The sequence below is a fragment of the Marmota monax genome, unplaced genomic scaffold, assembly GCF_021218885.2.
Source record: "Marmota monax isolate L192 unplaced genomic scaffold, Marmota_monax_Labrador192_F-V1.1 WCK01_AAM20220418_F8-fsc00066, whole genome shotgun sequence".
Lineage (NCBI taxonomy): Eukaryota > Metazoa > Chordata > Mammalia > Rodentia > Sciuridae > Marmota > Marmota monax.
In genome coordinates this window covers 6,274,549-6,300,805 of record NW_026692805.1, presented here as the reverse complement: position 1 = coordinate 6,300,805, position 26,257 = coordinate 6,274,549, and the positions used below count along the sequence as shown (strand labels likewise).

Sequence of the window (26,257 nt, the reverse complement as noted above, 5' to 3'; positions counted from 1 at the left end):
GGCCATTTCTTGGCCACCAGACAGTAAAATGTAGTCACTTCTCTTAGGCTTGGAAGAGAAAATAAAACAAGCTACAATGGCGCAATTTCCATTCAGTTTGATTATAACTTACTATTATGTATAAATCATTAGCATCTATAGTTTTTAAATGTTTAAATCATAGCAATTATTTTTTGGTCTTCAAATGCAGTCCTGAGTAGAACATGATCCTTTGTCTTTCACCTAAGTCTATGATGTGGATTATATTTAGACTCCAGGGCTGAAAAATGGAATGAGGAAGGAAATTGGGCTTTCACAGTCCTAGAGCAGACCCCCTGTATTGCTCTGTTTTTCAGGACATAGGTCTGTCAGAGGATCTCCTCCAAGGACGGAGAAGTGAGGACAGGCAAATCCAAGATAACTCAGTGAGCACAGTCTAGCTGGAGTCTCTCAGTGCTGGGCTGTGCCTACAACTTGGCCCTGGAAATGAATGCCAAGGTGCCACTTGACAGCCCAAATCTCATTCTTTGCAATTGAAGCAAGCATTTCTATTCTGTTCCTGAAAATGATCCTGCTCACTGGGGAATGTGGTTATGCCTGTTACTGCCCTTTTGAGTACACTTTAAAATCCTCTCTGCAAACCTGATCCAATATGTTCGCTGCAAACCAATTAACTAGGGAAGACTTGCTTTGGGTTAGAATAGACTTCTGGATTCTGCTGGGACCCATGTTTGTAAATGGTTATTTTTACATCTGCTGTAGAAGAAAAGACACTTTGACATTATCTATATTTCTGCCTTTCCAGTTGGCCCTCACATTGGGCGTTACTGTGGACAGAAAACACCAGGTCGGATTCGTTCCTCATCGGGCATTCTATCCATGGTTTTTTATACTGACAGTGCAATAGCAAAAGAAGGCTTCTCAGCAAACTACAGTGTCTTGCAGAGCAGTGTCTCAGAAGGTCAGTATTATTCATCTTGCAAAGCCCTGTGGTAAATATTCCCTGTTATTCGTCTTCACACACCTGCGGCCACATGAAACGCTAAAGCTATGTTTTGTGAACTGGGGTGCTAAGTGTTTGTTTTTCTCTTTAAAAATTTTTTGTATGTGTATTTGTGTGAATATCAACAGGAAAAACTATTTGGTGTGCTCTCTCCATAAAATTGTGGATGAGACTCTGAAATTGTGGTAAGAAGTGGAAAATGGCAAAAGAGTGCCTCAAAACAATGAAATATGACCAGACCACCTCCCTGACACCCTCACATGAATAATAGACTAAGAATCATAAAAGGAAAGGCTTGGATCCCAGATGATAAGGACAAATAGGAGGTAGCTGATGAGCGAAACAGTCACAGAGTGAATAGTGTGTGGCAGTTGGTTGTGAAGGACCCTGAGGGAAGCCATTCTATTTTCTTTCTTACCTGAGTAAAAGGAGATATTCATGTAAAAGCAGAGCATTTTATATTTTGTTAATGCCTTGCGATCAAAACAAGAAAGTAACATATTTTTATATCCTATTAAAGTACTCAACTAACTCAACCCTTTCTCAAAGTTTAGGTGGTTTCCACCTCTTTTTAGAGTCTGAGAACAAAATTGGAAGAACAAAGTTACATTTTCATATTTCATCAGTTCTGGCCACCAAGTCATTTACTGAGAGGACATAGGGTATTTGGAGACCTATCCCAGAGATGCTAGTATCTTCTCAACAAGATCTTACTAGAAAATAAAATGACCAATAACATTTGAATATCTAATTTGTACTTAATTTGACTAATTAGTTGAGCTATTATGTGCCAATAAATATTGTTTATATTACAAATAGTGAACCTAACTTTAATGTATGAAACCAGTGGGGATTTTTTTTTTATGTCATAAAACCTTATCTATTAGGTTAGAAAATTCAGACAATACAAAACCTTGATATGTTAGTCTACCTTACTATGTTAGTCTGCTTTTCCTTATGGTCAAAAATCCCTGAGATATAATACCTGAGATATAAAGAGACCAAAATTATAAATAGATTGTAAAGAGTTTTAGAGGTTCCAATCCATACTTGTTTATTATGTTGCTTTGGGGACTGTAGTGAGATAGTACATCATGGCAGGAGTGCATGGTAGAGAACAGCCACTCCCCTCATGTTCATGAAGCAAGAGAGTAGAAAAGAGATCAGGGTTCTATAATCCTCTTTGAGGGCACATCCCAAATGACCTAAAGACCTCCCACCAGGCCGCACCTCTTAAAGGTTCTACCACTTCCCAATAACACCTCCCTGGGAACCAAGCCTTTCATACATTAACCTTTGGGGATTTAAAATTCAAACTATGAAACTGGAATTTTCTGGATGGTTGAGAAACTTCCATTTAAATCATAAAGCTTTGTGTGCTTTCCACTTTTGAATTGGAATTTTTCTAAAATTGATTACTTTCTTCCCAATATCATTAAATATTCGAGGCCTAATGGAATACACATTTTGATGATTTGTGGTCATTGATGTGAGCATTATTATTTTATGTTATAAAACTGTGATGTTCTTTGGGCCATATGATGCTGTAGTTTAGCCCTAATGGATACTTTTATGTTTTAATAAAATAACTAAGAATGTTAATAATTATGACCATTCCAGGATCAAGGGGCATGAGAACAAAAGGAGTCAGGGAGAGGTGGCCGAGGTGCCAATTGCCAGGAGTCTGAAAGACAAGAGACTTCCAGTCTACTGTCTACTGAATATGAATTGCAAATAGACATAGAGTCTTTTTCAAATTTTCAAGATAATTAGAGAAAATAATCCAAACTAAAATTTTATTTAAATACAGTTTTTGATATATTCTTGTCTGACAGACGCACAGCACACATGCATGCAGATTCAACGTTGGAAATAAATCAGAATCTTCACCCTTTCCTAATGTCTTTCAAATATTATTTTTGTCAACCTAGACCTACTTGAGAAAATCATTAATCACTGTGATGATACTCATGGCCTTATTTTTAAATGATGCCTATGAAAATACATGTATCAATGCTATATTTTATTAAGTTCTTTGCTGCTAACTTTTTGTAAAACTCTGAGTGAATGAACTCTTTAGTTTGCCAGATTCAAAAGAAAATTGCACTTTGATCCCTTATGTTTTGATAACTTTGGGTCACATTTTTTTTTCCCCTCCAGATTTCAAATGTATGGAACCTCTAGGCATGGAATCAGGAGAGATCCATTCTGACCAAATCACAGCTTCTTCCCAGTATAGCACCAACTGGTCTGCAGAGCGCTCCCGCCTGAACTACCCTGAGAATGGGTGGACTCCTGGGGAAGATTCCTACAGAGAGTGGATACAGGTATGTAGCACAAGACCTGGCTTAGCTAGCTAGGGTAGAGGATGGATGGTTCCAGTTGCCTTGAAAAGCTGCTGAATAGAAGCAATATCAGGTAAAGTGCCTTCAGATGAGAAGAGATGGGAAAGGCCCTAGGCAAAACCCTGAAGAATGATCCCTCACTACACAGTCAGGAGGGCATGCTCAGAAACCCCCCTGAAAATCCACTGACCTTCCCAGATCCTCATACACTGCTCTTCACACAGTTTCAGTACAGATGGCTGATAACGACTAAAAGATCTGATCTTTTTCCAGCGACTATATACTTTCCTCACATTTCCTATTTTGACATATTCTGATTCCCTTGATGAAATATATACATTCTACTTGTAGCTGTGCATGAAATTACTGTTTCCAAGCTTAGGGTTTTCTGGTTGTTCAGAGCTCAAGAAGGGAAAGTAGGGCTGCATTGCATTTTTCACATAGGTCTATGGAGCACACGCCCAAGAAGGGGTTTAATTGAGGGCTCAGCTCTCTGTTAGTTATTATTCATGTATATGTATGGACTGTATATAGGTGACCTCATTCATGATGTTGCTTCTGCTTTTCTAACTTTGCTCTGACATGGCCTTCCCTGCCACAACTATATACCCCACTGATCCCTCCTCATCTTCCCCCTTCCCATCCATTGTCACCATTTTCTAGCAACATAACCTACCCCATTCTCATCCCCAGTGCCATCCCCAATACCTGATCTTGCCCAGATTTGACATCTGGATGTTCCTACTAAGTCCTGATGTACACATTCTTGAGTTTTTCACCCACTTTCAAATGAAACATGCGTTATGTATCTGGATCTTTGGGTTAAACTGCGAATTATACAAAAAGGTATTTGCTAAAGGATCCAGGTTTCCTATCCAGGAGAGTATCCAGAGCCTGTCTTACATTCATGCCAGATATATAAAAATGACTAATTCTCAGAGAGAGTTTCTAAGCAAGAAAAAAAAAAAACCAAGATGATTTATCCTCTCCTTTCCACATCTATTGCTATTTCAGTCTTTTGAGCACAAATACCAGATTTTGTTTTACTTTGGAAAGGTCAATATTAGTTTAACATACACTTAAAATGAAATAGCCTATTATAGGAGACTGAACTCACGCTAACCTCTAAATGATAACACTGAGAAATGTGGAGAGGGTGAGAAAAGATGAGACTTGGGGTTGCTGAATCGGGCTCTAGATTAAGCCAGAAACAAAATGAATTTGCCTCTGTCAAATAGCTCTTGGTAACTTGTTTTTCCACATCTCCAAACCAACAAGCAGTTCAGTATGATTGACAGATGTGCCTCTAGAGGAAAGCTTACATTTTGCAGTGCTAAGCATGTTTGCATGGTAATGTAGTCCTATTCTTGGTAATGCTGAGAGTGCTCAATAATGTAGGGCCACTGGTCTTGCAAGAGTTCTGAAATTGCAACTGTAGCAATTCTTCTGTGCAAGGCAATTCTATGCCTGTAGAAACATGGAGACCAAATGGGCTTTCACAAAGCATTTGTCAAGAGGACAGGATTTTACATCATTCTTCAGAGTTAGGCACAATTTTAGATTGCTGCAGAAGAAAAAAAAATCTCGATGCATCCAACTCTTTCTGTTCACAGAATAGCATGGTCAGGAGAAGTGAGGTAACCCAAGTACCTCCAAAATGAAGGTTTACTTCTTGCTTGTGCTATTCCAGCACTGGGCCAGCTGGAGGTCTGCTCCACATCTTCTCACCCTGCCACCCAGGCTGAGGGAGCTGCCATCCTCTGAAATGGTGCTGCCACCAAGGCAGGAGGAGAAAGAAGGTGTGGACAATCATGCTGGCTCTTGAGGTTCCCTCACAGAGCACGTCCACGTATCATTGCCAAAGCACATTACTTAGCCATACTTAACCAAGGGGCAGCAAGAAGGCACAGCTTGACATGTGCTGCAGGGAACAGAGAGGGGAATGCTTGCTGAACAGCTTGAATGGCAATTGTACCATTCACAGACCACTTACCATTTATTGAGAGCTTATTATGTGGCCTGATATGTGCTACGTACTTGACATATTTTTTTTATTTAATACTCACCACAGTCCTGGGTAGGGAATGTAATTATCCCCATCATAAAAACGAGGACACTGAGATTCAGAGAAATTAGTGAAAGTTCAAGGTCACAGATGATGACAGCATTTGGAAACAAGATTGATTGGACTCCAATGCGTGTTTCTTTAAATGAGATTGTGCAGTATCTTTATCATTCGTTACCACTCTTACAAATTCAAGTATATCTTTGGATATACTCTATGCTTTTCCTTAAGCTGGAAAGTCTCACACTGAGATGGGTTGGGTGCAGACCCTTTCTAAATCTAGAAGGTAGGGATCTTGCTCCTTGGTTGTTCTGAGGAGCAACCATCACAAAAGCTTAGCTTCTGATTCACCTTGTGTTAAAATTATCTTCATTTCCCTTTGGGGCTTAGTGGCTTCATTGACATGCTTGTTGTGTCTGTGTACATAGCAGGAACTGTTATCATCCACCGATCACCTAATTATGAATAATTTCATGTGTTTCCAGTTTTTCTGAAGCTCCTTGGAAGTGGCTGGCTGGTTGTTTGCATTGGATAGATGTTTTAGAAATTAACCAACAAGTACTACAGTATAATTTAGACTGAGGGCAAGAAGCACATACCTCTAATCACAGGAATGTTAGCACACATACATTTCTATTTTTATGCACAGAAGTATGCAGATGACATTTGTTTTCTTTTCCAGCCTTTTCCCATTTTGCATGAAGTATACCCCACAAAGATTGTTGCTGTAGCAACAACAAGGACAAATACTTGCATGTGTTAAATTAATATAAGGTAACATTGGAAGCTGACTTTCCTTCAAGACAGGAACAGTCTTTGGTTCCCATTGTTTTCTCTAGGAAATTACTGAGTGACATAAAAAAACAATGCCTCATTAGCTGTGGATCTGAATGTCCACATTGGTGCTTCCTGTGAGATCTGTTGTCTGCCAGGAAGCTTAAAAACAAGCCCAGGAGCCAGGCGTTCGGTATGAAGGGACTCGAAGGGAAGTCCCAATCTGAAGGTTTACACATGGCCACATCCTGCTTAGAAGGCCACCTTATGTCCTGAGTGACTACAAAACTCTTGTCAATGAACAGAGTTGATCACCCTGTAAAACTTGCTCATTTTGCCCCCAGAGTATTCTATCCCGTGTCCTAAAGCTGTTTATGTTATTAATTTTTTTTTCTATTTCGTTGTTTCTAGTTAAACAATCTAAGATTCAGAATAAAGACTCAGTGTACCCACAGTGCAATAAAAACTCTTCTTAAGTACATTATTGGAACCCATGCCATTAAACTCATGGAAACTGAGTTTTGTTTCCTATAAAATAAAGATAATGTAGCCTTCACTCCAAGTTCTAGCAGTCTATGATACTATGAATCTCAGAAAAATGCAGGCTCAGTTCTTTCGTTTCTTCTCTAAAACCTAAATGCATAGCATACTCTAACTGTTCAGAAGACATATCCTCAGAGATCCTAAATGTAGCCATTCACATCCAAAGCACAATTTAATTCGTTAATTATTCCAATGTTTTATTAATGATAGTGGTCACCACACTGTAAACGGATTCATCCTTCCAGCTTTAATTAAAGCTCTTGGGAGTGCTTTCCTCCAAATAACTGTGACTTTTCCCTGATTAAAATGCCAGGAGACAAAAAAACAAAACAAAACAAAACAAGAGACACAATGCCTGGGTAGGATGTGAACTTTTTGATCCAGAGAAATCAAAATGGCACCAGGGACTAATCGATTTCCACACCCTCCAGTGACTTTAGAAATAGATTTGACAAACCAACTCAGACTGCAACTCCACTGCTCCTCAAATTTGAGGGCATTGTCATTTGTGGAAAAAAATTGTACTAGATTATTTATGCCTCCACTTATTTCAGAGGAGCACAAAACAGTTGGCCTCTCAACCACATCCTGTTTGGTTTGGTAAATCAGCCCTATTATGGATTATTCATACAGAAGAAGGGAAACCTCCAGGAAAACAGTCTGCAACTGCAAGAATATATGTGCAGACCCCTGAAGCAAAAGTGTCTTCTCTCTGTTACATTTTCTAGAATGGATATTCATTCTGAGGTGTGAGGAAAAGGAAAGTTCCAGAAGAGAGTAGCTAGCACTTTACCTTCTGAGGACACTAGTTTCTATGTTTTCCTATTGTCTGATAAGTATTTCTCAGATAACATTCAAGTCTTCCACAGTTGCTCTTTGAAGGTTCTTTGAGAGCAGACACAATATCCAAATCCCCTAATGTAGTAGGGAAGCAGAACACTAACAGGAATCACAACATACCCACAGCAATGCACACACAATCATGTTCACTCCCTTGAAACGATGCTGTCAAAAAAAGGAATGATGGTAGAATGAGTTAGACATCATTACCCTAAGTACATATATGAAAATATGAATGGTGTGAAAATACAATCAGTGACTTGAAAAATTGTGCTCTATATGTGTAATATGAAATGAATTGCATTCTGCCATCGTGTATAACAAATTAGAATAAATAAATAATTTAATAAAGAAAGTAGAAACTAGATATTTGAAAGCAACCCAAGAATGGATCTATTTACTCCAAACTGGTCTCTTTTTCAAATCTATTTACTAAAGTGGAAGGCCATTTCTGAGGGTGCAAGGGATTAATTACTCTCAGAAATGTTCATGTTTTTCTGTTTATGGTCCATAATAAGATATTGTCCTTTATAGTAATCAGATCCTATGGACCTTGATTTGAACTTTTAATAGCAACTAAAATAAAATCAGTTCCACTAGGAGGAAATAAAAAAGTAAGTGCCATCTTTATAGATGCATCATGTGAAGCTGGTCACATCCAAATAGACTTTTGGGGGCCTTAGGGATTTTAAAATTGTGAAACATGTTCTAACAATACAATCTAACATATCTACAGCACTTTCCTCTACAAAAGCACCTTTTCGTGCACATCCCATCTTAGCTTTAGAAGGTGAGATAAGGACAGATGATTCTTTTGTCCCTGTTCATGTGAGACAGCTGAAGTCCAGAGAAGTTACAACGGTTCACTGAAAATCCCAACTTCCCACCTTGTGGGAAATCTCAGTCTTACACAGTTGACGTGGACTTCCTTCCTCATGCTTGTGAAGCAAGTCAGTGGGCAGTGAATGAGAAGTCCAGACCACAGACAGCTGGTGAATCACCACTTGTGTTTGGATCTGACACAGACCCGGGGTGTGGCTGATGCTCACCTGGCTCTCCGGCCATTCTTACCAGGGTTTTCCACCTCAACGCTCTTTTGGCTGAGGTATGCTGGATTGACGATACCCTCATGCCAACTGTTCAGGGAAAGGATGACAAAGCCGAGTGAAGTCTTAAGGGCTCATGCATCACAGAGGAGACTCTGACCCTCATTTCCCAGGCTCCTTTCTGTGGCCAGCACTCCATCAAGATTTATGACCTAACCACTCCCCCATCTCCATCCAGAGCCATGTATTATTGCTACCAGACACTTCCAAAGTAGCCTAGTCACAATTCAAAACTTGCCTCAGTTACAACTTGTTGAGATAGGAGGCCAAAGATAATTTAAAGCCTAGACCTGATTTCATGAGTTAAGATGGTACCTGGTAGACCTCCTTTAGCCTCTAAAGAGAATAAATAACTCATAAATCTTTGGAAATAGTTCCTCTGACAAATAATATTATTATGTCATAGCTTTTATCATATTTTAAGTGGGAAAGTAATGAATGCTTATTTGATTAGAAGAAGTTTTTTTTTGTTGTTTTGTTTTGTTTTTACTTAAAACACTTGTTTTTAATCTTTACTTTCCCCAAACTGAAAGTAGAAATGGAAGTAATTCATCTTAAAGGTATAAAATGTCATTTATTTTAAATTTCATGTAGTATTTTCTCTCCTCCTAGACTTTCTAGACAAAACTTTCGTTCTCTGATATTTAATGTGTTTAGTGTAGAGTAGGCATCTCCTATAAAATGACATTTTTTTTTCCATTTTCCACAAAATTTCCAGTTTCTAGCAGTTTATAATCTGTAATGCTATATTCAAAATCAGTTCCATCTGCTAAATTGACTAATCCAGAAAATATATAGAGCCAGGTTATCCTGATTGTAAACACTGTGTGTTTATAAACCAGACACTTTAGGGGATGCATTAACTCATTCAGATCATTAGTAAATTGCTGAAATTACAATAAAATGATACTTTATAAATCTGTAACTAGAGAACTGACAAAAATAGCTCCCTGGTTTACCCAAATGTGGAATGATGCATGTAAAACATAATGTTGGCAAATTTCAGAAAAATACAGCTGTTCAATTGAATGTGTTTCCAGGTGTGCGCCTCTCTCTCTCTCTCTCTCTCTCTCTCTCTCTCTCTCTCTCTCTGTGTGTGTATGTGTGTGTGTGTTTATGGCAACTAATATTAACATGCTGTTTTAGTTAAGACACTCATCTGAAAGGTGTATGATTTGCTTTAAAATTTTCCCAACATGAGTCTGGTTATCTTACCCTGATTCTGCACTGACTTATACTTCTTCCATAAAATAGATGCTTTATATCCTACTCCTTAGGACATCACATCTCTGTTACCTATGTTTCCACCCAGGAAGTCTGTGTTCCCAAAGTTTGCACCTCCTGAGGCACTTTTCCTAATAATGCTGTCTCTGGGACATTGGCTTTTCACATTTCAGAAATTCATTTAGAGGAAACATATAAGGACAGATTAAATTTAGAGTTTGGGGTTTGGGGGAGGTTTCAATGTTTTTAAGGAGAATATGATTTGGGGAAATCAGAAGCACGTGTGACAAGTAATTACTTGGATATTTTTAAGCAATTGTTTTGTCATGTAGAAATTACTAAAATGATGTTAACCATTTGGGTAAAATAAATCACCTAATTCAGTTTTAAAAAGCATCCAATGGTTTTACTAATTAATATTTCATGTTAACACACCCTAAAGGAAATATATAACATTTGAAAACAATATTGAATGAACCACAATTCTTTAGATAGAATTGCACTTAAAAATGAATTATCTTTATAGCATGAACATTCAATTTTGCTTAGTTTTGGCTTCTCATTAGTTTATGCCAGTGTCTATTTGTAATCAACATTCATAGTTATATACTAGAAGAGAATTGTTTTTCCCCTAGGAGATCTCAACTTCAACTGCAATACTAGTTGGATGCAAACATCTATATCTAAATCCCTTAGTTTGCATAGGTTCAGAGGTTAAATGATTTGCAAGACCACATAGCAAATTAATGACAGAACCAGGGCTGAAATTTTAAAATTTTTGTTCTCACTCAATTGTTAAAAAAATGTGGAAAGTGGATTTGGGTTCCTTTTGAGGGTGCAATCCTGAAGACCAGTAAACAGGTTTAAATCCCAACCTCGCCTTACTTAGTTACTGAATGGCAGATGATGTCTATTAAATTGAACAGTTGTTACAGAAGCTACCATTTAGTAAAATAGACTATATCTGAAGTAGTTTCTTGGTCTGGACAGTGTTCACCTTCTGGGTTGGATAATTCTTAGCTGTAGGAACTGTCCGGGTATTGTAGGATGTTGGGGAGCATCCCTGGTCTCTCCCCAGTAGAAGCCAGAAAAAATACCCAAGCTCATGTACACCCTAGTTAGAACTACCAAAAATGTTTTCTGACATTTATATCATTCCCAGGTGAAAACCACTGCTGTAGAAGATGCCCTAATCAAGCCATTTTTATATAATCAGTCAATCTTTTAAATTAAAAAAGTAACTTGTTGTTTTTTCTTTTCTTTTCTTTTTTTTTCCCTTGGGTAGTTGTTGCTTTTCAGCCACTTGTAGCTATTATTTAAAGAGAAACATAGTTCTTTTGTTTTCCAAAAATACAGATATATTTGTTTACCTTATGCAGGAAAATGGCATCATAAACCTCCCTGCTGATTTATCTTAGGCTTCACTATTTTTAGCTTTTAAAAATGAGCTATTTTTAGTTAAATAAATACAGATGTTATTTTAGACAACTTCGAAATCAGCAAAGATAAGGATGGGATTAAAAAAAAGGAAACACAAGGATAAAATTGCAAGTCATCATTAACAAGAAGGCAAAATAAGACTGAAATCAGCTCTTTGACATGTGATTATTGAGAGTCACCAGCCTTTGTGGATCTATTTTAGTTTTGATGCAGTATGAAGTCAAAGGTGTATTATTGTTGTTTCTTAATTTCAAATGTAATCAAAAACAAAAACACTGTGGTTGAAAAGCCAGTCTATTGCTTATTAACTTATCTTTTTATGGGAAAAATAATATTAAGTTTCCATTTCTATAACCTAAAGAACAACACATTAAGAGCTATCAATTACCAGCCAGTTTCATATCTGTGGACCAATAAGAAAGCAAGGTTGACTGTTTCACATCTGTTTTGGGTGAAAGGCTATTCCTGCCTGTGGTATTTAAAATTTAAAGAACTTCTGTTATTATACAATTGGGAATCCTCAGGGAGTAAAATGTTAATGAAATCCATAACATGCACAGATTTTATGATAGCAGTTTTAAGAAATTCCTTTGGTGGGGTTTGTTGATTTCTGTCCCCGTGGTAATAATTGTACCTTTTACAGAGTGCATTAATGTTCACATTTAGGAGCAATGGCTACGTTTATGCTGCATGTAATGTAACACACCCACTCCTAAGCTTTAAATAACTTTCATATTGCAGTTTGAAAATCCCAGAGCAAAAAAAAAAAATGTATTCTTCAGAATTGGCAGAACCCATAGTTTGAAACTTCTAGATTACCCACAGCAACCTTTTCCAGCAGGGAGAAGTGTACACCCTGGAAATTCCAAAGCTTGGGAGTGGACAGAGAACCTGTGCCCTCTTATAACTGTCAGTTAATGCATGATTTGAAAGCTCTACATTAGAATGGCAATTTTGATCCACATCAAAATAACAAGTTGGAATGCTGACTTGAAAATGAGACAGACAGACACACAAGTATATGTGCAGGCATACACACACAATTTCCTTTCTCCACCCTCTTCCCTCCCTCATCCATCTAATCTCATTCAATTCTCGGTTCAAATAAGGAGAGGAAAGTAGATTAAATTTAAAAATGCTCTATAAATCCCAATAGTAATAAAATGCATTATGCTTTTGCATTTCCAATTATTGAACAGAGTAAGCATTGGAGACTAATTGCACATGTTATGACTCAGAATAATCGCATATATACTTGTGCAAGTGACTTGTGCATTTTCTTCTCAGCTCTCTTTGCCTCAAGGGGTTAAAAATGCATTGATTGCATACTCTTAATTGCCTCCCTTTAGGAGGATGAGGTCTTAATTCTACCACACTTTTATTTTTCTCACAATTCTAATGCTTGAAACTTCTAAGTACATTTTATGGATTTAATCAAAATAAATTTTTTTAAAAAAACAACTATTTTGTTCTTTTAGCAAGCCTGAGAGGGCTATCGATGAAATCCTTCAGGGGGTGGGTGATTGGACGAGACAGCTTCTCAGGTTCTTTCAAGCATTTTAAGATTCCCTGATTCTATTAAAAATAAATGTACTCTATCAGCTAGTGCCCTGAGCTTGCCTAAGATAAAACATAAATATATGGAGCATAGCTGAAATTCATTTTAAATACTATTAATAATCGTGTGAGGCAGCACATAGCAAATTTTTTTCCATTAAGAAGGTTTCTCTCTTTTTCCTTAGATCAAATAATTGTTTGGATTGGCTTCACTATGCATCTTATCTGAGGATTTTACATTGCAACTTCACTTAGTGGGGCCTGTTTTCCTTGGTTCTTTTGTGCTAGCTTGCAGGGAAGTGCAGCCCACTAAGAGAGATAAGAAAAGGCCCAGATAGTTCATCTTTCATGTCTCTCCAATCTTTGAAGGAAATATCCGTAAGGCAGGGACTTACCCACCATGACAGATGGTTCACACCTTAAAGTCCTGCCAATATCCAGACTTTTTTCCTTTCTTAAAATGACAAATATCACGTTCAATTCTAAGGATTTTATAAACCGCAATACTACTCAGAAAAAGGAGCACCAGAGATCCAGCTGTCTGAAGAAAGTCATTACAGTTGTCTTAGGCTTCTAGACTTGGTATGTTTACTAAGGGCTAATGTTGATGCCAGTAGATCCCATCATAGAAGAGAGAGAAAGACCAAGAGCCAGGTAGGTGCACAGGTTAATAGCTACAGGAGCAGGAAATTTGACAGAGCCTTAAGTTTGAAGATCTGGAAATGAAATATCAAATTTCCAGTGGGAAATACTCATGATAATGAAAAGAAGTTAGAAAATCATATGAAATCTGAAATCCTGATGGCATTTCTTAAAATATATATTTTGGGTGGCACACAGAACTTATGAGAACAGAAAATAATATTTTAAGTTCCCAATCTTAACAAAATGAAGTTATAGTGGGCCAAATCTTATTGAATATTTGAATACTGTTTTAAAAATCCAGACTTGTCATTCTTATTCTCAATCATTTTATAGCACACATATTCTATGATTTCTTTAGTTTTAACAGATGTTTCCAAATAGTACATATGCATTTATAAGTATGTTGTTATTTACTTGGAAAGCTTCAATGCCAAGATGAAAGAAATAATTTATTTAACAAATATTTACCATAGGGAAAAAAATCAATCAACACTTTTGTGCCTTTAATATGATATGTCTTCTAAAATCAATCACTAATAATAGACAAATGTAATTTGCTGAAACAAACAAGGAAATCATTTTACATGACCTCAATTTCGACTTTCCCTTAGTCTTCCAGGAAATAGAACAAGAAGGAAAAGTGGGCAGGCAGAGGTTATTCCAGATTCCACCTGTATATGGAGAAATTCAGCTCCAATTATCAGTAATAAAATGATCCAGTTCCCTTAGTGGGACAATGTTGCTGCTTTCAACAAGAGTGTATAAGAACATCTGTTCATCTACTTATTGTTCTTTAGAATGTCTAGTTTAGAATGTGTGTGTTTCTCATATAAGATTCATCTCAACTAAAATCTTTTTATCAAAGTTAATTCGAACAGATTAAGAATCAGCCCATTCCATTTCTTTTTAAATCCTGGCAATGGTATTACCAGCATGCAAATTTCTGCGCTTTAATTCTTTTTTTTTTTATTTTTTATTGTTGGTTGTTCAAAACATTACAAATTTCTTGATATATCATATTTCACACTTTGATTCAAGTGGGTTATGAACTCCCATTTTTACCCCATATACAGATTGCAGAATCACATCAGTTACACATCCATTGATTTACATATTGCCATACTAGTGTCTGTTGTGTTCTGCTGCCTTTCCTATCCTCTACTATCCCCCCTCCCCTCCCCTCCCCTCCCCTCTTCTCTCTCTACCCCCTCTACTGTCATTCATTTCTCCCACTTGTATTATTTTTCCCTTTCCCCTCACTTCCTCTTGTGTGTACTTTTGTATAACCCTGAGGGTCTCCTTCCATTTCCATGCAATTTCCCTTCTCTCTCCCTTTCCCTCCCACCTCTCATCCCTGTTTAATGTTAATCTTCTTCTCCTGCTCTTCGTTCGACCCTACTCTGTTCTTAGTTACTCTCCTTATATCAAAGAAGACATTTGGCATTTGTTTTTTAGGGATTGGCTAGCTTCACTTAGCATAATCTGCTCTAATGCCATCCATTTCCCTGCAAATTCTATGATTTTGTCATTTTTTAATGCAGAGTAATACTCCATTGTGTATAAATGCCACATTTTTTTTATCCATTCGTCTATTGAAGGGCATCTAGGTTGGTTCCACAGTCTTGCTATTGTGAATTGTGCTGCTATGAACATCGATGTAGCAGTGTCCCTGTAGCATGCTCTTTTTAGGTCTTTAGGGAATAGACCCAGAAGGGGAATAGCTGGGTCAAATGGTGGCTCCATTCCCAGCTTTCCAAGAAATCTCCATACTGCTTTCCAAATTGGCTGCACCAATTTGCAGTCCCACCAGCAATGTACAAGTGTACCCTTTTCCCCACATGCTCGCCAGCACTTGTTGTTGTTTGACTTCATAATGGCTGCCAATCGTACTGGAGTGAGATGGTATCTTAGGGTGGTTTTGATTTGCATTTCTCTGACAGCTAGAGATGGTGAGCATTTTTTCATGTACTTGTTGATTGACTGTATGTCCTCCTCTGAGAAGTGTCTGTTCAGGTCCTTGGCCCATTTGTTGATTGGGTTGTTTGTTCTCTTATTGTCTAATTTTTTGAGTTCTTTGTATACTCTGGATATTGGGGCTCTATCTGAAGTGTGAGGAGTAAAGATTTGTTCCCAGGGTGTAGGCTCCCTATTTACCTCTCTTATTGTTTCTTTTGCTGAGAAAAAAACTTTTTAGTTTGAGTAAGTCCCATTTGTTGATTCTAGTCATTAACTTTTGTGCTATGGGTGTCCTATTGAGGAATTTGGAGCCCGACCCCACCGAATGTAGATCGTAGCCAACTTTTTCTTCTATCAGACGGCGTGTCTCTGATTTGATATCAAGCTCCTAGATCCATTTTGAATTAACTTTTGTGCATGGTGAGAGAAAGGGATTCAGTTTCATTTTGTTGCATATGGATTTCCAGTTTTCCCAGCACCATTTGTTGAAGATGCTATCCATCCTCCATTGCATGCTTTTAGCCCCTTACAAATATAAGATAGTTGTAGTTTTGTGGATTGGTTTCTGTGTCCTCTATTCTGTACCATTGGTCCACCTGCCTGTTTTGGTACCAGTACCATGCTGTTTTTGTTACTATTGCTCTCTAGTATAGTTTGAAGTCTGGTATCGCTATACTGCCTGATTCACACTTCCTGCTTAGCATTGTTTTAGCTATTCTGGGTCTTTTATTTTTCCATATGAATTTCATGATTGCTTTCTCTATTTCTACAAGAAATGCCATTGGGATTTTGATTTAACTTTGCATCTCAAAGTACAATGGCAAGGTGGTAGAATTCTCACTGTTCTGAAAGCCTGCAAAGTTGTATGGAAAGAATGTCTTTTTCAGCATTTTCCAATATGTGCCTTAGCTCTCTTTTTTCTGCCAAGAAGATCCCTCTCAACCCACCTGATGACATATATACAACAGCGTGGCCATGTTCCCCAACAGACTTTTCACCTCTTGTCACTGCCAAGTATGTGGTTGAATTAGATACGTCCAGCCATGTGTTAAGGATGGTTCCAGTGGATAAATGCAAGTTACCGCTTCCATTGTGTGATGGGCTTCAGGCCGTGCAAGGGAAGCAATGACAGGCTGTGCTGAGGGTGACATCTGCGCTTATGCTCTTGTGGTTTGAAAGTTGTCAAGCAGACACATTCTCCCATTGTGTGACCCAGGCTGCAATGCATGAAATTAGCAAAATGGACTTTTTTTTTTTCAGAACATGAAAACAGTTTGCAATTCTGTCCACTGACTGATAATATTTAGATGGCAAAGAGTCTTTAGAGCACAGAATGACACCATTCTGTGTCTCTCTCTGTCTTCCGGGAGCAATGAGAAAATCACAGGTCCTTGCTTATTGCTTCTCTCTCCCTTGTTTCCATATTGCACCTCCATCCATGGAGCACCTACAGGATTGTCTTCCTCCTGCTTTATGCTGTCCTTAGCTCAGTTCAAAAGTATAGATCACCAGTCATGAATTCTAATACTTTGAAAATGCATTTCCCCATCCCCCTTATAAATGATTTTTAAAAAAAGAATCAGTGTATTGTACCAAAATGCATCATAAGCTTCCAACAGAGAAAACACAATTGACCAAATATTAAATTGTGAAGCTCATTTCACCTATTCTCAGGAATGATTGGCATCCCTTTAGAGACTAACTGTTTACACACAATTTCTGACAACCAGCTGTACCTAGACAGCCTGTTCTTTCTCTTCTTTTTCTCTCTGGGGTAGCATTCCTTATAACCTTAGGCGGGTAGCCGACTTTAATCTCAGTAATCCCATCAGCTTCTTGCAGGACTTTTAATGCCAAGTAAAGAAGTTTTCTTGGACACCTGCACTTCCAGATTCTACATCAACACATGAAACTCTCATTATCATGAGAGGCCCACCTAGATTACTGAGAAATATATGGAAAACTGGTGTACAAGGATGCTGTCAAAGTTTATAGGCCAAGTGACTGATTTAGACCATCACCCCCATCTGCAAGTCTTTAGTTTCCAGAAATTCATCCTGTGTTTATTTTTAAAACCAAGTTTTTTAGGAAGAGGGAGAAGAATTAAAGGCATGACTTACTGAAAACGAATAATCAACAAGTCATTTGTCTGTGCTAAAGCAGACAGATGGTATGTACAAATGCACGTTTATCTTGAGTCATTAAGGAATCATCCCAACAATGCAGACAAAACTTTTATGGGTAGAGTAGAACAATAGCTTTTAAAAAAATTATTTTTTAGTTCTAGTTGGATACAAGGCCTTTATTTTATTTATTTATTTTTGTGTGGTGCTGGGAATCAAACCCAGGGCCTCAAATGTAGTAGGTGAGTATTCTACCACTGAGCCACAATCCCAGCCCCATAGAACAATAGCTTTTGAAAAGAAATGTACCTTACCTATGCATACTATTTAATATTTTCTTGGTCTTTTAGGTTGGAAAAATCTCTTTAAATTGCCAAGACACAAAAAGATGTCTGTATGATCATAACTGCACCTTAGAAAGAAGTCAACCTGCTTTGCCAAACCTCAGAGCCATCTATGCCTCTGCCAGGGGTCTTGCTTGTGGGCTGCTTCTCAGGAGACAAAGAAATATTAAGATATTTTAGGGCCTGAAATCTGCACTTATGTCTTGGCCACACAAAGTTATAATTCCAACTCTTTATAAAGATTACATGTGACTCAGGTGAAGCCGTGGTGACCTATAGTAATGCAATTAGATGATGCTAATGCTGTTTTTCTGGTGTTTTTTAAATATAGGAAGGGGGCCTGGCAATAGTGGTAGAACACTTGCCTAGCATGCACCAGGCCCTAGGTTCAATCCCCATCACTACCAAAAGCAAAGTTAAATACAGGAAGGGTATGGAAGAAGCTTAAGATCCCAGATACATAAACATCTTGTACGTAAATATCCTGTGGACGTCATGCTTGCCATTAGTTTAGCTTTAAAATAGGAAGGTGGAGAAGAAGTTAGACTGAGGTCTTGAGACTATGACAGATAAAGTGAAAAATTATTTAATATATGCTGCCCTGTGGGGTAACTTCCAAGAAATGAGACATTTACCGAGTTAATGAGAGGTCATTTGAAAAATAAATAAAAAGGAATACTTGACACAGGGTGGACTTGACCAATGAAACTCAATGAGACTCCAGTTTTAAGTAGTGGCCCTTTCAAAAGAACTGGAAACTTTATGACTAGTTATAATATTTGCAGTAAGAAATACCAGGATAAGAATAATCACATTTTTGGTTTAAGAGTGCAAGTTAGTTGCCCAAACACTTTAATGTTGACTTTAATGACAGGCATTTGGCTTTTGTTTGGAAGAAAGGAGTTTTAGATCTTGCCAGCAGTGCTGGACTTAACACAGCATTGAATTTAAATTCAACAAACATTTATGGAGCATCTGCTAAGGATTAAGGATATGTGGGGATAGGTGAATTTAAAGTGCAGAAAACTCTGTCCCTTCTTCAAAGGAATAATAATTCAGGTATTTCAGGCAAAGCTTTCTCTGTGTGTATGCATGTGTGCAAACACACACACACACACATACACACACACACACATGCACATTCAACTCCAATTACCCAAATGACTGGGGAGGAAAAAAAAATATTAAGTCACATTCTCATGGTTAATGTGTGTATATATGCGTCATTGTGATCTTTATAACAACCCTAACAAATAACCTGAATGGGCTAGGCATTGGTTTTCTGTTGGAGAGAGGAAGAATCTAAAGCTTAAATTGGCTAATTAACTTGCTTAACACTATCCAGGTCACTCTTTAATGTCAAAGCTACAGAGCTACTTCTGGGGCCTGTACTTTTCAGCCACCACATGCTGCCTCTGTCACCCGTATTGTCTCCCTGTTGTACCAGAAAGCATCGAGTAGTTTTAACACAATCCATTCCCTTTATGTAGGGATTTATTTTTTATTTGACTTCTCCCCTCTTGACTAGAGGACAAGAAACTTGTAACCTTCTCTTCCTTTCACCCAAACACCTAGCACTTATTTTGTCATAAATGAATAATTGCCAGTCACTATCTTCCCTCCACAATGGGATGGGTATTCAAAACACAAACACCTATCATTATAAACATGTGTTCCCAACTCACGCACCTCTTCTTGGATGTTTCAGGAGCCAACGGTGTGATTTTGATGGCAATGAGAATCCCTGAAGAAAACATCACACAGTTTTTATGCTATTTCATTGGACTCCTTTATTTTATTTATTTATTTATTTTTTACTTTTGTATTATATTTTTTGAGGTAGGCATGAACACAGGGTAGGACTGTGGAGTGTCATGAAGCTCAAGTGAGTAATCTCTCTGACTCATGCAGATTGACGTTAGTCTCATTCTCAGGAATGCCTGAATTCCCAGAGGCAGTAAAAGCACACATTTCAGGAGAATTATCTCAGCAGTGCAGTGTATGATCGTGAGTTTAATTACAATGCAGATTTCATTGTCTGTCACTAGCCTAACACTTCATGATCTAGACTCCTGGATTGCATGAAGGCCCACACAGAGGGAATGTGTGTGTGTGTGTGTGTGTGTGTGTGCATATGGTGGTGGGGAGGGGAGGGAAGGTCACTTATCCTTGTTCCCTAAAAGAATTTTGCCAAGACATATGAGATAGAAGTGAAATATTCATCATATCAAGTATTTTCAAATGTAGGCAATTGGGTGGGATTTTTTTCCCATTCCTTCTGCCTTTAGCTCATAAACCCTGGCTACTTCCTCAGCCAAAGTCTTACCCCATCCTATGAGGTCCAATCCATCTCGTTCAAATGAACTTTTTTCCATAAAGCCCTTTCTATCCCCTTTCCACAAGTAACTCTCCCTTCTCCTGAATCCTACAACACCTCATTGCTCACCAGCACTTTTTACTTTCAGTCTGATAATACCATTATTGCTTTATAGGCCTATGTGTTCCCAAGGCCTGGCATTCATAAATGTGGATTGAATTTAATAGATTAAATGCTTTTATCTGGACACTTGATATCTTTCCGTTTAATTTTACACTTTGATTTGAGCCCATATGATATGAAGCACTATGAGGGGGCTTTAGGACACAGTTGTGCAAACATGCACCTGACTACCTAGTTTATTAGTTGTCAAATCTGAGCAAGGGTCATGCTTCCTCTGGGTCTCGTCATCTACAAAACTTGCCTTGTGTGACCGATATGAGAATTGAAGGAGATGACGTATAGAAATTTAGCACTTAGTATAACACCTGGCACAGAGTAGTAGTCCCAAAGATGTTTTTAATAATAATGACAGCAACAATAATAATGATCACTATTTTAGCTATAATACTGTCCTACTGAAAAGATGTGTAGACACAATGAATTCTACTGTAGAGATAAAAAGTAGTTGTCACTCAGGCCAGTCCTTCTCTATTCCTCCATTTCTGTACACTTTCTTTTGGGGCAGGAACAAATATCAGGAGCTAGATACCTGTGTATACAATCTGCTTGGTCTTCCAGAATATCTAGAGCTGCCTCTTTATGGTCAACTACTACACCAATAGCTTTTGACTCATAACCTTGCTCATGCCTTCCTTCCAACGTAGTTCCTAACTTGTAGGTCTTCTGCTAGGAGAAAACTTTCCTAGTTTTCATGGGAGTTGCATATATACAAAAATAATGTGGAACTGAGAATTAGGGCATTATAGGATTTATCAGCCATGACTTCCATGCAGTAGGTGCTCACTATCTCTTTACCATGTAAATACAGCCAGTAAGAGCACTTGCTATGACTCCCCTATGAGGCACTTGACTAGGAAATTTGCATGCCCCTTCTGTAGATTTGAGGCTGGTTACGATTGTTTTCAATCTAAAACGTACTTGCTGCTAAAAAATTTCAGCCAGATGTGATGGTGCATGCCTGTAATTCCAGTAGCTCAGAAAGCTGAGGCAGGAGGATAGCAAGTTCAAAGCCAGCCTCAGCAAATTAGTGAGACCCTAAGCAACTTAGTGTGACCATGTCACAGAGTAAAAATAAATAAATAAATAAATATTTTAAAGAGCTAGGGATGTGGTTAAGCACCTCTGAGTTCAATCCCTAGTACCAAAAAAGAAACGATTTAGTTTGATGATTGTTAAAATTTAGATGTATATTTTAAGCTGATGTATAAAAATGTAAGAATTGTATGTAACAGAGGAGTGATGTTTTGACACATATGTATATTGTGTAATATTTAGTTCAGGACTAAGTAACTTGTCTATTTCCTCAAAAGAAAATATCATTTGGGGAGTGAAAACATTCAAAATCCTTTCTTTTGGTTTTTTGAAGTATCACTACATTATCCCTGCATATAATCATCCTACTGTGTAATAGCACACCAGAACTTTTTACTTCTACATAACTATGCAGTTAGGCCATTTTTATTATGAAGCTTTTAATTTAAATTATTAGCTAATTTCTTAGGGATTACATTTGATCTGTTCTGAGTCCTTGTCCTCATTCCACATCAAAGGATTAGACTCAGGTTTGAAATTAAATGTAACTTATAAATAATCATTCAAAAAAATGTTCATTAAAAGTATTAAGTCTCTGAAATTTTTACTGTCCAGCCAGAGCTCTTTGAGAGTCTTAGTTGGAAGAGGGGACCATTTAAATGTCATCTTCTTGAACAAGCTGTTAAAGGTTTCTGAGGTACCATCTGCAAGTTAACAGTGCCATTGAAACGAATTACTTCATTTTAAAGGAGAAAAGATGTGCAGAGTGGGTGTGAAATTGTTTAAAACAATCTTTTCTTCAGCATTGAGACTTAGTCAGTCTTTCTTTTCAACTCTACACAGGAGTTTCAAGTTACCTTAAATGCTGATTACTTGTGTCCCAGAGTCTATAAAAGCTATTTCATTTTCTCCTCCTTTGTTATCAGAATGTATTGTGTCCTGGTGTCCAGAGTTAACAGGTTTATCAAGTAAGAAAAAAAATTTAAAATGGAATATTAGTCTAGCTTTTCTGAGTACAATTATATCTGTATTGAAAAAAAATGGAAAAAAAAAACCTTAGGTTTTTGCAGAGAATATCTGAAGATTCCCTTTCCATATTTATCTTAAATATATTTACAAAATAAGCATTTTATGCTGGGTTGTCATGGTATATGCTTTGCTCTAAAAGGTCATTTGAAGCCTTAATTCTGCATCCATCAAAATGAGGAAATATAGACCAGTGGTAGAGTCTCCACCCCAGAAGAACATTCTCCTCCACATTTGATCTCGAGCATTTCCATATTTGAGTGATTTGTATAGCTGGATTCTGGAAACATCTCCCTCCGGCTGAGATGCTAGAATATTAACCTGCTTCGTGGAGTCCCTCTTGTTTCCTTACAATTTTAACAACGACGGCAGATTTCAGTATTCAAACAAACCAGATGGAACTCCAGTTCAAAGAACATGTCAGAATTAAATATTTCTTTTTTAATTAGTTGCTTCTGATTTATGCAAAAGAAATTAACATGAAAATAGTAGAATGTGCCATGAATCCAGATGCCACTGGGAGCCCACAGGAGCATTATCTCCTTTTATCTGACAAAACAAGCAAAGGTCGTCCCCTTGTTAGGGGACTTCATTTTTCTTGCCTCTTTTCTTATTGTTCTTTTTCTGTTAGGGCAGTGGCAATCAGAGAAGCCAGCCTTTCCCGTGCCTCTGGGCCATAACAGCCTTATCTAATGTTATTCTAACTGGCGGGTTCAAGTCTTCTGGTAGGAAAATTCATCTATCCTTTCACTTAAAATTGTTTTACTATCAGCAAAGGGTTTTCTAGCAAACAGTAGTCTGTTTCCACCTGGGGAAAAATACTTTCTTTTAATTTAACTGTGGAAAAAGGATTAATTCAAACAATTAAGATGAGAAAAGAAAATGGATGAGATTTTTCCCAGTGTTGCACTTTTCTCATACTTGGGTATTTTCATTCTTTACTAGAATTTTTAAATGTTTCTTCATAGCTTTTGCTAAAAATTATCCATAACCATCATCTTTTTTCAACCATATAATCATTTGCAAAGTTGTACTTTCCAATAGCTGGTATACATTTCAAACTGAAAAACAAAGTAGTCACAAATGATTTCATACTTCCTACAATTGTGAAAAACATTTAATTTCCAAAAAGAAGAGCTATTGGATTTCATGGTCATTGACTAAGAAATTCTAAATTGCTTTTCTAGTAATTATGGTTTTAAAATATGGACTGGGGGACACATGGGTGCAGTGGCTCACTGCACCGGGCCACTGGGTTGACCTGGGATATAAGTCCCAGCTCAGTCACTGATAAGTTATGTGACTCTGGACAAGGTTCACATATCACTTTATTCCTCAGTTTATGTGTCCATAAAACCTGTCTTGTATGATTGATATGAGAATTGAAAGGGAGAATGCTTATAAATTTAGCCTTTAACAAAATGCATAATATAAAGGTTGCCCTGTGCATTTTCTATTAATAAGAGTAATCTTAGTTATCAGCGTTTTTCGATGTAGTACAATAATGACAAACTACATAAAGAGAAAGAAAATTATGTTACTAACTCTGTAGTGATTATATTCTGATTCGTAACTGTTTAAGTCCAAGATCCCAAATTTTAGAAACACAAACATCAGGTGCTATGAATTCAGCCCACATAGACTAGAATAGCACCGATGCTTACATGCTCAGACTCTGTCAGAAAACATGTGTTTTATCTAAGGAAATGAGACAATTGCTAAAAAATATTTTCTTTAGCTTGTAGTGTCAAGTGATGAATTAAACAGCTCTTTGAGTCATCAAAGATGCTCTAAAGAAAATTCAACATGGCCCCCCCAAAAAAAAAAATATTTTCCTGTTTTTAATCAGAGCTCAGTTCTTTGTCCTTTATTTTTTCAGGCTCTTGTATTGACCTGCCTAGGGAGTGTTAAAAGCGGGTAAATGCTCCCTTGCCAATGCAACCTCAATGGGCAGTATTTTATTGAGCAAGACAGATTTTCATTTTCGAAATGAGGCTTCCCACATTATGACATTACCAATAGCTGGTTATGTATTATTATAGGAAGCAATGATATTCATTTCATGGCTCAAAGGCTGCATGCTGCTGTTTAACCAGCAGTTTGCTAAGATTTGTTGCATGATTTACTACACAATGCTAAAACCTGCTGCTTTGTCCCCAAGTGATTCTCAGTAAAATGTGTGCTCCTCCTCATTTCTCTTTATCTGGGGAATGTGTTTCCTGCCTCTACTTGGACAATGCCACAGCCATAAAGTGCATTTGGACTGTTCCTGTAGAAATCTTAGAACAAAGAGCAAGTCAGGGGCATGGTCAAGACCCAGAGGCATGAAAGGTCCTTAGTGCACAGGACCTGCTATAGCACCACCCCCTGCCCCTGAAAGTAGACAAGGATAACTGTCTTCTACAAGGGTCCTTCTTCCCACCTACATGAAGAGCTTGGGATGTCCTCTTCTGTGTCTTTAGCAGTGCCCTTTCTTTGTGTGTGGAACACAGTGAAAATGAGATGTGGGTGGACAGTCTACATCAGCTTAGGATTTTATATTGACATTGGAAACAAGGTGTCACATGGGTCATTTGTGCTGATGGTGCTGTTTAAGCTAACTCAGAAAGCTGCTACTGGAACTCCAAAGAAGTTTGATCAACTTCTCAAGATAATCTACATGCCATCAGATAAGTACCAGATGTTTATGTGAGTCACACACACAGAGGGGAAACATTCAACGATTTGAGAGAATGCACTTGATGTTTGGTTCCACGTGTCCCCACTCCTGTCTTCACACCCCCTCACCACCACCCTTCATATTAAACAGAAGTTATTGAACTCAGATATGAAATCACAGCCATCTTCTAATTAAAAGTAAAACAGCTGGGAAATAATGATATTCTTTCAAAATCAGAAAATGGTGAGTGGAGAAGAGCTGATTGGGTTTAGAGAAAGCAGGTTACTTAATTATGGTTATTGTATGTCTGGATTTTTATGGAAAGAAAGGAAGTATTGTTTAGTACCATGAACGCTGCAAAACACAGAGTGGTGTCATTACGTAGAGCACTCTGGGGTCATATCTTTGTGTTTCCAGCTGCTTGTCTTAAGTCGCCAGTCACGTCTACCAGAATGTGAGGTTGGTGAGAACTCATCATAATTCAAAGAGCTAAACCACCAAGAGGATGGTCAGTGGTTGCTTTTGAATGGTTTTCAGGACTGCTGATCATTTTGACTTCAAGACAACCACAGCATATGCTCTTTCAAGATCAATACTTTTTTTGACATGTCTACTAGTCAGGGAAGCATGGTAGGTTGCTTAGTGTGCAGTATTTCATTTATTCATTTCCCCCTGCTTCCCTCTGCACTTCTCTTTTCCTCTAGAAGATTCTTTCTCTTTGTGTCCACTTGCAAACTCCTACTGTGCATCCTCTAGTACACCTCTTAGACATGAAAGTCCGCTCTGTAATGTCTCCAATTCCCTCTACCTCCAGTTCTCTGATGAATTGTTTAGTTCTTCTTCTGGGCCACTTTATGTGCACCATCCCATACTATAATCATGGGTTTTCTTCTCATACTATTACTCTTCTGTATATCCTAACAGTCCAATACAGAACTGAGCAGAGAAGCAGTAATAAGTGTCCACTGAGTGAAAGTCAATCTAGTTGAGCAAAATTCAGTACCTTAATAGACTAAGTAGACCATATTATGTCAGTTGTAGAGTGGAATACCATGACACCATTTAAAATAATAATGCAGAAAAATGTTGTTGGCAT

The 26,257-nt window shown here is 37.7% G+C and overlaps 1 protein-coding gene across 2 annotated transcripts in view; it reads left to right on the top strand.

The window, feature by feature from the left end:
- The window catches only part of Nrp1 (neuropilin 1), a 142,568-nt gene that overhangs the window by 69,563 nt on the left and 46,748 nt on the right, over positions 1-26,257 (top strand). For both annotated transcript variants that reach the window (XM_046448225.2, XM_046448223.2), the window contains exons 6-7: positions 785-940; positions 3,143-3,309. In XM_046448225.2, coding sequence (XP_046304181.1) covers positions 785-940; positions 3,143-3,309 — 323 coding nt within the window. The remainder of the gene's footprint in view (positions 1-784; positions 941-3,142; positions 3,310-26,257) is intronic.